Source organism: Ambystoma mexicanum, chromosome 4q (assembly GCF_040938575.1).
Source record: "Ambystoma mexicanum isolate Mex_15411 chromosome 4q, UKY_AmexF1_1, whole genome shotgun sequence".
Classification (NCBI taxonomy): Eukaryota; Metazoa; Chordata; class Amphibia; order Caudata; family Ambystomatidae; genus Ambystoma; species Ambystoma mexicanum.
This window is the reverse complement of record NC_090928.1, coordinates 538,474,793-538,488,124: the sequence shown is the minus strand read 5'-3', so window position 1 is coordinate 538,488,124 and position 13,332 is coordinate 538,474,793. Positions and strand designations below refer to the sequence as shown.

The 13,332-nt window shown below is 47.5% G+C and overlaps 1 protein-coding gene across 1 annotated transcript in view; it reads right to left on the bottom strand.

Annotated features, from left to right (window-relative positions):
• Positions 1–13,332, bottom strand: part of ECT2L (epithelial cell transforming 2 like) — a 2,055,529-nt gene that overhangs the window by 1,005,111 nt on the left and 1,037,086 nt on the right. The window contains exon 14 of the mRNA XM_069608104.1: positions 11,730–11,852. Within this exon, the coding sequence (XP_069464205.1) occupies positions 11,730–11,852 (123 nt within the window). The remainder of the gene's footprint in view (positions 1–11,729; positions 11,853–13,332) is intronic.

Below are 13,332 nucleotides of genomic sequence, written 5' to 3'. Positions count from 1 at the left end.
GCTTAACGTAGATGGCACTCTAATAGTTCGTTTTAAAAAGGGAGAGAAAAGCAGAGAACAAGTTGAAACCGATCCCAACGCTTTTACGAGAACATAACAAGAGAGGAGGCAAAGTAAAACCAGCAGAGTCAGTAGGCTGGATCCGCTTTAAGAGGATCGAAACGAAATCTGTCCAAGGTCACACGGTTGCAGTGCACAAAAGTCTTGAAAAGGTTCAAAAAGGAGTTGGACCAAAGAAAGGGACCAGTTAGAGGGTCAAGGCGGCCAGCCCAGTCCAGAAGGTTAAGGAGTTATTATTACCTTGTAGCAATCTTTAGAAAGGGAGGCCTGGCGGAGACGGTACCTTAAAGTGGTGAGAACGCTCCAGCGGGGGCAGTTGTTCCTGGCAGCGGGTGCAAGTCAGTGCTTCGTCCGGGGGAAGAGAGGATCCCGTTGTGGAGGAAGACAGTAGTCCGTTGCACTGCCAGGGAAGAAACCAGCCGCAGAGTTTCTCAGGTACAAGGAGCGGTCCGGTGATTCGCGGTTCAGTGGTGAGTGGCTATCCGGCTGCCGGGTGCTTGGCACGGGCAGTTCGACCACAAACCGGGCTGGGGTGCGAAGAAAGAAAGGAAAACTGGTTGTGCCCACCAGTCAGGGGAAGAAGCCTCTCCAGCCGGGAGATCTTCTCTGTCGTCGGGAAGTGGTGAGTCGGTTCTGCAGGGCTCCACCGGTGGTGTCGTCGTGGTAGGTCGGCTCAGCTTCTCCCTCGTCGGATTCTCAGGTCCTGTGGCGACTTCTGAAGTTCCAGTCCCCAAAGTCCTACTTTTATGCAGAAAACCTTCATTCACTCAGCCTAGCTGTCACTCAAACATGCTAAGTGGTGAGCCGGCCGGCTCACCACTTGGGCCAATCGCACAATAGTGCCACCTGAGTTACCAAGGTAACTCAGTCCAGGGTGCCTAAACCCCCTCCCACACCCACTGTGGTACCCAGACAGAGTGGCACCACTTTTGGAGGCTTCTGTGGAAAAGCCCGCCAAAAAGTGGAACAAAGGGCTCGACTTGGGTTGGAGTCACAGAGGAGAACACAAACACCATTTTAGAATCGAGTCTTGGCAAACAATACCAACCGGAGAATTAATATTCATTAAATAAACCGGTGGTATGTTCGAGGCTATGAGAATTAAATAATTAAAGTTGGTAGCCTCGAAAAATGGGAACATCCCATAGGGAAATATTCGCGGTCGAATATAAAAAGTAGTTTCCACTGCCGCCAGCCAAAACTCGATCAGGGGAGACAGAGACGTGCCCCCTTGACTAACAGACCCCGGGGCAATCGAATTGCCCCGACCAGTACATCCACAATATGATGGTTTCTACTGGTTTCGGAGACCCAACAATCCTCCACCAAGGTCTGGTATGCGGTTACTTCACAGTTCACAAGGCAAGGGACCTTCCCATAGTGGTGTCTGGCAAATGTTGGCCTAGCGGGTGCCACTTGGCATCCTGATGACATCATCCAGATGACATTTATTTTCTAGTCATTCCAGGGTGGATTTTCAGACTACAGTCCTTATTATCCTAGCTTCCAACCAAGGGTAATATGCAGGGTTTCAAGCCAGTCACTGGCTCTCATTGTTCAAGAACCCGCCACAGCCTCGTACATCTCAATGGGCACTCCTGACATGGCAATGAGTTCTGCTGGCTCAGAGTCTCAATGTGAACTCCTGGCTCAAACTTTCAATGAGCCCTTCAGGTTCAAACACGCAATGAACCTTTGTAGCTCGAGTCTTAATAAACACCTGAGATTCAGCCTCTGAATGAAACCTCATTGCTCAGGTTCCGAATGAACCCTCAACACAGAGCTTCCTAACCAACTGTTGTGGCTCAGGTTCTCAATTAATTAGGAAGTCCCTGAAGATTAGCCAGAGAAGGGGAGCAATTGCCTTTAGGCCCTGTGAGAAACCAGAGGGCGTTCTCACATCTACTCCCCATGGGTGCTCTTCTCAGGTGGCCAGGGAAAGGCCATCGCTTTTGGAGCCCAACCCTGGGGGTGGAGAAGCAAGGAAGGATCACCTGGGTGGAGGATCTTTAGGGATTGGGGAGAGAACACCCGTAGGAGAGGTGCAGTATTCCACCTTTGCAGTCCAGGATAAACCTGTTAACCACAGGCATAATCATGGGTTATTGTTACCCCTTTCCCTCTGATCAGGCTAACAGCAGATGATATTATCAATCTAAAAGCTGCAGAAAGAGGTGAAAAGGAAAAGGGTAATAATGAGACATGGTATCCCCCTTTCCCTTATGAAGACCAGCCTAACACTCCCCTGGCCTTTATGGGCTATTGTAATACATTTCCCCACATTCCCCAGCATACAACACACTATGGTACAGGGAGGAGGAAGAGGCAACTCAGAGTACTGTAAAGGTCAGACATGTTCCTTAAACTATGGTCAGGCAATTGGACTAAATGACCACCACCTGTGGCTACTTAGTAAGCCCAACAGATATAAAAATGTGGGTTGTTCACAGCAAGAGAGGTTGCACATCAGTATGGAGCCAGCTGGAGCTGGAAGCTGGCACACCGGAGAGACGGGAGAGGGAGACACAAGTGTTGGACGCTGTATCGGGAGAGGACCAGAGACGCCGGGGAAGGCCCAGAGAAGGCCGGGAAGTCCTGTGGCCCCTCTGTGTCAGGCACAAGCAGAAGCTGCAGGGCGCCGAAGCGCTCCGGACGCCACAGACCCCTGGGATAGCAAGTGTCACTCTCCCTGCCCTTCGTGAGAGAAGCCCAGAGACCTTGGAGATGGGAAAGCCAAGCAAGGACGAGAGTGAAGCCAACAGGAGCTGCTGTCTGAAGCCGGTGATTTCCAAAGGGGAGCACTCACACCGAGGCGCTCTGAAAACCGGCAATAAGCCTTTCATGAATAACAAATGTTACAGAAACTGTCATAAGCACTTGAATACCGAGGCAAGGAACTTGAACGAACTGAAAGCATTCCTAAACATGTGAGTTTTGAATACTGAACAATTTGAAAGCCTTATTGAAGCAAAACAAGTAACAAGAATGACTGAATAAGCAATTTTGAATGCCACACTAAAAGAAAGAAAATTAGCATATTCTGAATTAAATAAAAGCAACGTTGTGCAGGTGACAAGTACCACAGAATGAAATGACTGAAATACAAGTATTAGCAAAGCAAGTCAAATCCCAAAAAGGGTGTGCAAAGAGTGTTGACACAAGTCAAGCGGTTAAAGGACTGCAGGTTAGAAGGAGACCTGTATTGGCAGGAGCCAGAGAAATACTGAGAGCATAACTAAGTGAATGGTGGCCAATCTAGCCACAAGCAAGTGTTGGATATGATATGATATGACATTTGTAACGCGCCTATACACAAGCGTTTCAAGTGTTTCAAGGCGCGACGAGGCAGGGAGGGAGAAACGGGGGAAGACAGACAACGATCCTACTAGGCCAGGTGTCATTCAGATTGCGCAAGTGCAGGGGAAGGGACAAAGCGCAAGGGGAGGGGAAGGGGCAAGTGCAGTACAAGGTAAGTATATATAATAAAATGAATAGGGCCAGCTGGTGGCAAGTGCAAGGTAAGTGCAGACAAGTGCTGGGAACGGGGGCTGTAGGGATACAGAGACAGTCCCGCAGAGCAGGGGTTGCCAGCGAGGCAGTGCAAGTGCAGAGTGGCTGGGCCCAGGACCGAGGTCGGCGAGAGTGGCCCAGTTGCAGATTCGGTGCAGATTCAGCGAAGAATTAGCAGGGGAGAGGGAGAGAGAAAGCAGAAGCAAAGAGGAAGGTTTTGAGGTGCTTCCGGAACCGTAGGTGGTTCTCCTCAAGTTTCAGAGAGGCAGGAAGGCTGTTCCAGAGGGAGGCCCCTGCCGCGGAGAGAGATCTACCCCCAGCTCGTTGCTTCGAGAAGCGGCTGACCCAGAGGGAGTTGGAGACGGATGAGCGAAAGGCTCGGGAAGGAAGATATTTAGGAAGAGAGAGTTGAAGGTATTTAGGCCCCAGGCCCCAGAAGGCCTTGTGGACAATGCAGAGGGTTTTGAACTTTATCCTCGCAGCCACTGGGAGCCAGTGTAGAGACTTCAGTCCTGGAGAGATACGGTCCCTGGGCTTAAGGCCAAGGACAAGTCTCGCAGTTCTGTTCTGGATGAGTTGCAGAGGGCGGAGAGTAGAGGCAGGCAGATTAAGATAGAGGCTGTTACAGTAGTCCAGCTTTGAGAGAACCAGGGCTCGTGAGACAGTGAGCTTCTGGGGGAAGGAGAGGAAGGGATGAATACCTCTGAGGAGGTGCAGCTGGTAGTGTGACTTCTTAGAGACGTCAGATATATGAGGAGAGAAGGAGAGTGTGGAGTCGAAGATAACCCCGAGGTTTTTTGCCGTGCAGGTAGGTGCAGGAAGAGGGCCAAGAGAGGCCGGCCAGAGAGCTGTAGGGAAGGAGGGAGTGGGTGTGCCGATGAGTAGAATCTCAGTCTTACTGGCATTAAGGCAGAGGTCATTGGCGGCACACCATTCCTGGATAGCTGACAGACAGTCAGAGATGATGGAAGGAGAGGAGGAGGCAGAGGGTAGCCTGAAAATGAGCTGGGTATCGTCCGCATAGCACTGAAAGTTGGGGCAGAGAGCGGCGATGCGGTGGGCAAGGAGTCCCAGGTACTGGTTGAACAGCCAGGGGGAGAGATTTGATCCCTGGGGGACACCACAGGTGGAGAAAAAGATGTCAGAGAGGAAGGACCCCAGTTGGACCTGGGAGGGTCGATTTGAGAGGAAAGAGGTCAGCCACGCCAGAGCCTGACCAGTGATAACCAGGTTATCACGGAGATGGTTGAGCAGGATGGCATGGTTGACAGTGTCAAAGGCAGAAGAGAGATCGAGCAGAATGAGAACACACGGAGTGTTGGCGTCAAGGTTCAAGAGTAGGTCCTCACGGATGTTCAGGAGAGCAGTTTCCGTGCTTCTGGCAGCTCTGAAGCCAGATTGATGGTCATGAAGACTGCCAACAGATTCAGCATGGAGGTTAAGCTGGGAGATGGCCAGTTTCTCCAGGAGCTTGCCCAGGAAGGGAGTGATGGAGATTGGGCGATAGTTAGCCGGGCAGGAGGGGTCAGAAGAGGGTTTCTTAAGAAGAGGGTGCACAAGGGAGTGCTTAAGGGGGGATGGGAAGACTCCAGAGGCGAAGGAGTGGTTGCTAAAGTCAGCCAGGGCAGGAGCCAGGGCGTCAATGTGGTCCTTGATAGTTTTGGAGGAATAGGGGTGAACCTGTTTGGATGAGACTTTCATAGATCGGACTTGTCTGGAAACCTCATCAGCAGAGAAAAGGGGAAAGGCAGAGATGGAGGGAGGAGGGGTGGCTGTAGAAGGGCCAGAGGAAGAGCCAGGAAGAGAGGGAGGGAGGTGATAGGAGGAGAGTGAGGACAGGATGTCCTGAGTTTTAGAGATGAAGTGAGAGGCAAGTGCAGTGCAGAGGGCCTGGTCGGGGACAGGAGAGGTAGAGACTGCAGCAGGGTTGGCAAGCTCCTTGCAGATTTTAAAGAGTTCGGCCGAGTTGTTAGATGCCGCAGAGATGCGGGCTTGGATAAGGGCTCTCTTTTTGGAGAGAACGGAGGGACGGTATTGCCTTTGGAGCGGCAGGCCAGTTTGTCAGAGGATGAACATGAAGCACGCCATTTCCTCTCTGCCACCCTGCACTTGCGTTTAAGGGTAATGAGCTCCGAGTCATACCAGGAGTTACATTTGGCTTTAGGCTTCAGGCGGATTCTCATGACAGGGGCAAGGATATCAAGAGTATCAGATATAGCATAGTGGAGCATGGAGAGGGCAGTGTCATGGTGGGAGTCAGCAGAATGGGGAGGGGGTGCGAAGGAGGCAGCGAAAGCCTCAACTGACACGCGCTTCATGGGTCGGATGACCGAGAAGGTGGGTGGCAGTGGTGAGGGTGGCTTTGTCAGTGGGTTAGGGAGGGTGATGTGGGAGGATAGGAGAAAGTGATCACTCCAGGAGAGAGGAGTGGAGAGAGGGACGAAGAGGGGAAGGTCAGAAGAGATCAGAGCATCAAGAGTGTGCCCTGCAGAATGAGTAGGCCCAGATGGGAGAATAGAGAGTGAGAGAGAGTCGCAGAGGTCACGAAAGAGTCCCGTGGGGGGACAGGAGACATCCAAGTGGATGTTGAAGTCACCAAGAAAGAGGAGTTGAGTGGTTGAGGACAGGAGTGAGGAGGAGAGGTCAGCCCACTCGGAGAGGAAGGAGGAGATTTGACCAGGTGGCCGATAAATTGTAGCCACGGTAAGGGAATGGCTAGGAGAGAGAGAGAGACGGCAGACAAGGCATTCAAAAGAGGAGTATGACTGCATAGGAGTGACAGTGGCAGGAATCCACTCAGGGAAGATAAGGGCTACACCCCCCCCTGCACGGTTGGGCCTGGGCACGGAGAGGATCTTGTAGCCGTCAGGTAGGAGTGTGTCAAAGCTGGTGACAGAGCTGGCCGTGAACCATGTCTCAGTGAGACCGAGGACGTCAAGGTCGAGTTCCTCAAGAAGGTGACAGATATCAGAAGAATGCTTGATTGCAGAGTGAGAGTTAAGAGTGGCAATGTGGAGAAGGTTGCCATCCTTGAAGGACTTCCGGGGAGGGGTACAGATCAGAGGTACGCCCTGTGGAGGTGTAGAAGAAGGAGCAAGAGAAGGGGCAGGGAGGGAGGGTAGAGGCAAGGTAGCCGAGGACAGAGGAGGGGGGACAGCAGGAGAGGAAAGGAAGTTAATGAGGCATGGGAAGCGTCTGTCAAAGAGGTGAAGGTTGGCCTGAGGGCCTTGGACCAAGACAGTCCTGTTAGCGTAGACATTAATGATGGCCTTAGAGGAGTGGAAGGAGGCCAAGAGGACATCACAACTGGTGCCACCAGTAATGGGAGAAGAGGAGAAGGAAGTAAAACTGATGCAAGAATTACTCTTCACTGTTAAGGGAAAGCAGTGATAATTCAGATGGAAAAGGGGTATGGGTTGCATGACCTGCGATAGGTGGGCCGCGTGGTCTGACGACTGAGCCTAGACCGAGTGCCCTACATGGAAAAGTAACTGACATGAGTAGTCGAGGATGTTTATGTCAAGAGGAGCAAGTCAATGAAAACGTACAGGAAGAGACTTGTCTGATAACAAACGTGTATTGGCGAACTGGGGTAAAGTAACCCTGGTAAGAAGGTTGGGAAGGATCCCAATCCTTGGTGAACTGTTTTATTTTGAACTTTGTGGAACTGTTTTAAACTTGGGGAAGGGAACCCTGAGAGACTTTGTGGAACTGTCTTGAACTTGGGGAAGGGGGGCTGGAAAGTAAGCCAAGAGCTGAAAGAAGCTCAGAACTTTATTTGGAACACGATTTCTTTTGGTAAAGCCATCCCTACACATTGTTTAGCTTTAGTTGTGAGGGCAAGTATAGGTTTTGGACACAGACTTAATCTTAATACCAGCTTGGTACCATTGGTGCGATCACAGTAACTTCAGAAAAGAAAAACCGCACTTTCAGGCTTAATTTCTGTATTCAGGTTTAATTTATTCTTGTTCTGTTCAAATGATTTGTATTATTTTCCATACAATTTCATGTTCTTCCAAAGCAAAAATTGGTTTGTATTATTTTCATACACATAATACTTTCATCTCTCTTATATTTTCATCTCTCAACACATGTTTCCCCACAGGTTATGCTATGGTTGAGCAGGAGAGAGTAATGGGAGTATTCACCCTTCTAGTTTGGTTATGTGAGGTTGTGTTCACTAAAGTTCAGTCTTGGAATCCTGTTGATGAGTCCTCTTTTTAAGCACTGCTCTTCTAAACTGGGGTAGAACCAACAGTTGGATGGCCAAGGCACCATCTTATTTGTTAATGTTTATCACAAAATAAAGCAACCCCCTCCTACAAAGTTGAGACCTGTTACCCACCTCCCCCTTCTGCTTAAGATGTCTTAAATGGAGAGTCAAAGGCAGGCCCATATGGAGGGAGGTCCCTCCTCCTGGTGACTGCAAGCTCTAAGGTGTCCTCCCCGGTTCCCCGATTGATCATGGGGATTAGGAGGAGAGGCTTTAGTCTCACCAGCTCCATCACACAAGAAGACTCTAGGGTAAATACAAGGAGCCAAACCTTGTCTCAACTCACTCAGTGTCAACCAGGTTCTAAAGCTCCTGTGTGTCAGCATGGAGGCTCAGTTTAATATCAGTTGGACTATGGAGTCTCCCTAATGAATAGAAAATAGTTCTGATCCATGGTTGAACAGACAGACTCCCACTTTGCCTCAACAACCTCTGTCAACCACTCTAGCCCCAACATCTAGAGCATGCTTCACCGCCAGGCCAGATTTTGGTTCCATCCTCCCACAGATCTCTTTGGGAAGAGCCATTATCAAACCAGTGGCTACGAGAGCTCTCCATATTGGGATGTTGACCCTGTCCACACTATACAAAACACAGCTGGCAACCTTTCAGGTGGATTTTATGGGGGCTCAGGCTATAAGGGAGGTACATACCACTAGGAACGTCTGTTAGGTAAGCAGTGAGCAGGCTTTCTTAAGAGCCTTTGTGCATCACACTTCTTATATCATCTGTCGTAAAGTTGTACACAGAAAGATACTGAGCGCAGATCTTAGAGCCTACACACTTTTTATTTTATTATTTTACCAACAGAGTTCAAAGTCAGAATTATCTTCTTTGGGACTTGTATTCTCAAGTGTAGTGTGGTGTATTCCTTTCCAGTCCCTTTATATCTCTTTGAGTCTCTCATTATTGCCTTTTCATGTGTTTCTGTAGCCTGCCCCTCTGTGCCTTTCATCATACTAGGTTCTTCCTCTGCTGCTTTTGGATAATGCCACCAGGTGTCTTTGGGCCTCCTCCACTGTCTGCTTGTAAAAGCAGAGTTTCTCAGCTAGGCGTATATGCTCTGCCACAGAAAGATAAAACTCTTGGGATGATATAACAGATTATTTTCCCTTTCCTCACCTATGTTGTGTCCTTCAGCCTCATTTTCATATTTCCGGTTCTGTATTGAACCCCTCCAGTCTCCTCCTTCACTCCGTTGAGCACCGTCCTCTGCGTTTCCTTCACCTCTAGCTTTCTCCACCTTCTTCACCCCTCTGTGCACCTTTATCCGCCCAAATATCCAAAGTGGTCAGAGATCAGGTGGAGTTCTCATTCACAGGAGTGATCCAATTATATAAACAGTGCTTTTGCCTGGCGATTTTGTACAGGCTTGAGGCCTTGGCAATGCATGATTTAACATGGTTGAAACGTATAGAAGGAATTTTCTGGCCTTCTTGTTTGGTCGAAATCGTACGCTTAGGGTTGGTCTGAACTCTTTGTAGGCTTGGTACTTCGGTAGAGGGGGCCAATTTATATAAAGTCACTAATGACTCCTGTATGTGGGCTATTAAAGTGCATTGGTGACAACTATGCAAAGGAAATAGCCACAGGAGGATGAATTTACACTAGTTTGATTGAAGATCTTTTTGCAAAAAATGGAGTGGTACCCCAATTTTGAGGCTGGGTAGTCCTATGACAGGACGAGACAAGTGTTTGAGAAAAATCTCAATAGATGGGACTGGTATAATAACTATTCCCATATAGCGAGATTGAAATGTTACAATGCTATCTCTATGGTAACTCACTTGTATAGGAAGCTGCAGCCTTACCTGTTGTTATGGCCAGCCCCTGTGGTCAGACTTTTTTATTGCAGTTATTCATTAATGAACTGCCACTGCTATCTGTCTGGGGTTCCCAATTGTGCTTGGACACGAAGGAGAGACATCGCTGCATTTGTGGGTTTGCACATAAATTGCAAACTGTGAAACACGTTCTGACTGAGTGTGTTAAACTGGGTCCCATTTATATGACCAATTTGGGCGGTTTGGTCTATTCATATGAATCTATTAAGACCAAAACATTTTTTGGGAATATAACTTGAACACTAAATCAACTTCTGCCCAATTGGCATTGTACTGTGTCTGGAAGCGTGTTAAGGATCTACTGGGGGACGAGACTTAGGCTCTTCCCCAGTTTTGGTCTAACTGGGGTGCGTGGCCATTACCTAATGCTGTCTGGGACTGCTGCTAGAATCTTTTTTGCACATCAATGACTTTTATATGCATTGACCGATCAGCTGATTATTGTGATTACTCAGGCTTATTGGTAATTGAGTTATTGTTTACTGCTCGTTTTATTTGTATTTTAATTGATTGCTAATTTGATCTGCTAATACCTATTACTAATATCTATATAGAGCAAAACACTTTTTATTGTGGTGTCTATTTGTGTAATTATTATTGCGAGTTTGGGCACTACTACTGTTTTGATCTATGACCTCTACAGCACTCTGTTGCTCCTGATCTAGATTTGGGCCATAGAAATATATAATAAAAAATATTACACTCCTTCTCATGATGCTCTCTTGCCACCTTCTCTGGACATTCACCTACTCCTCCTGATGGTCTCATCCTACGTCCACCTGTTACTTCATTTCCACCTCCTTCTGATTTGTTGCTTCCACCTCCTCTACCTGATATTCTCTTCCCACATCCTTCTGCTCTTCTGAACTCCAATTCACTCTGGTCACTAGCCTCCAGCTTCCTTCAAACTCCTTTCTCCATAATCTCCAATTTACCCCAATTGCCTGCCAAAACTTGCATTAAACACTCACACTGACAGTGTGAGGTTGTGTGCTTACATAGCCCTTTAGCCCCTCCCCTGCGCCTGGCTCCCTGTAAGGGCCTGTACCTGTGTCTTCAAACTAGTGGGGCCTTGGGATTGGGTAGTTCTAATTGGCTCAAGGGAGAGTACTAAATGGTAGGCAGGGACAGCCAAACCTATAAAAGTGCATTTTACCATCCTGAAATTCATAAGGGGTCCTTGTTGATAACTGCTCCTCCCATCTTGCTTTGCTATGACTGTGCCCTGGAAAGGGTCTTGTTTCATGCGAGTGGTATTTAATATGGGAGTATGAGACGAGCGGTTTTGTAGTTGTTGCAGCTTCCCTGCCGACATGCAAACCAGGTGTGCGTCAGGGAAGTGAAGGAAGCATTCTTTGATCTGTTGGTCTTTGAGCCAGAATGTTGATAAAATGCTTTGCATCCTGGCATAGACTTGTGGAGCGGGCTGTGTCCAAACGTTTTTTTGGTCGCTTATGCAACAAGGGCTTTCTAATGGGAAGTATTAGTTCACAAAATAGCTGTGTACAAGTTCTCTGGAGTGGCCACAGGAGAGGACAAACATTGAGCCAAGGACCCAAACAATCATCTGCATTTGAAATAACGACATTACCATTTATCATGAATGTGGATCAACAATGGATTTAGAGAACATTGTGCCACTTTGCTTGGAATCTCAGGAAAAACAGTCTTTAATAATCCTTCTGTATGAAATGGCAAAGCCAGATCTTGCATAATGGTGCCACAACATTAAAATAATTTTAAGTGGCGAGGTAATTCTCAAAAAGAGGACCCCTTTTACAGAGGAAATTCCCAACAGGAATAACATGTTCTAAATGAGCAGATATTACAATCACGACCAGAGTTGAGATACTCTTCAGAGACAAAAACGTAAAAGCTAGTAAGTGGTCACAGGTACCTTTAGAGAATTTATTGCAAACAAGTTGGTTTCCTTTTAATGGGAAATCGATTCAGAATACAGCACCAACAGGTAAACATCAGATAACTTGCATAACATCAATGATTTAAAATAAAACAGCTACAAAGAAGGTAACTTTTACCTGCAGCAACGTACTGAGTGTTTCTTCTGAGTCAAATTCAGTCAAGAAAATGTGTTTTTTGAATTCATTGTTCTTGCTACCTTTTCTCAATAGAAAAAGAGCTAAGAATTCCAAAGGATTTTCCTATTTACAAAACACAAAACAAGATTGCATTAGTTTATTCAACATTCCGCGAGTTAATATAGCAGCTAACAAAAGACTCAAGTTAAATCAGTCCTGTACATACTTGGCAATTATACAGGACATGTGTGTAATGCAGCTCAGAGTACACAAGGAAAATATTCTGGGGATATATCAAACCAATGCAGACAGGACAACATCACTAGCAGTACCAGGACATGCCCCAGAAATATGTTATGTTCATAGTTGTGTTGAGTGTAAAAACAGTACTATTGTAGATTTGTTGCAAAAGTGCAGTAAAACAGAATATGGCCAACAATGGGATCTGGTCCCTGAGTGGATAAGTGAATAACCATGTTTGCAATCTTTTTCTAGGATCCAAGTACTTTGAGATAGACCTAAGCTATCATGGCATGACATTTCATAGCTTTGTGGCCAGCATAAACAATGCATGGACTCCAAAGTGCACCCATGTAAATGGAAAACGCGAAGCCTTAACTCCCCGGAGGAGCAAACGCATCTGTTGGTTAAGATATTCAGTCTAATGCATTTTCACACTAGTCAGCACAGGGGACTTGTGGTGTGACTACTTGCCTTAATTTCATATGGGGACTTCATGTGGGTTGACTGTAGGGCTCAGGGACCGTCCTAAGCTAGTGGACAATGGCCCAGGGTTGTACTGGAAAGATCTCCAGGTCAACACCACTTACCAATGGGCAGTGGTTAGTTACATGCTGTGGAAAAATGCTATTGACCTTTTAAGAGCCTTGGCAGGAGAGCTGCATCTAGATGCAAGGGAGACAGGAGATAAAACAGGTGGGAGGAAGATGACACTGCAAGACTGTTGAAGGAAGACAAGAGAAGATGGTGGAGGAAGACAAAGGGGGTAGGATGACGACAACAGAAGGGGGTTGGAGGAAGACTGGGGGAGGTTGGGAGTCAGCAGAATGGTCTGGTTGGTAGAAGTCATTTTGAGGAGAATGGAACACAGAAAGAGATGCAGGAGGCTAGCAAGGTGGTAGTTAGCAGGGGAAGGAAGGAACAGGAGGGCATGTTTAGCCCAAGACCAGGGTTAGGGTTAAAGACCTGATCATAGGGGTGCAGAGGATCGAGCATGGGGTGTGGCATAAAGGGTGTTAGGAACAGTAGAGAAGGAGGCACAGAGAGGAGAGATCAAGGCCCTAGGAAAAAAGGTGATACAGCCTTCTCAAGATCTTCTATGGAAATGGGTACAGGCAAAACCAGCTAGCTGTATTTGGAAGTAGAAGAAAAGCCTTAGCTGTTCCTATCACTCATGCCAGAGATACACCTATGTCCACAGAACCTGTAGGAAGGATTGGAGATGGTCTTATCCCAATCAACACAAGACAAGCAGGACGACATTTGGAGAAATGACCATAGGGACTGTGGTGTGGACGTACCCCGAAATGTGATGAATCTTAGAAGGAGACCCTTGAACTGGTGGAACTGTTGGCAAAAGACT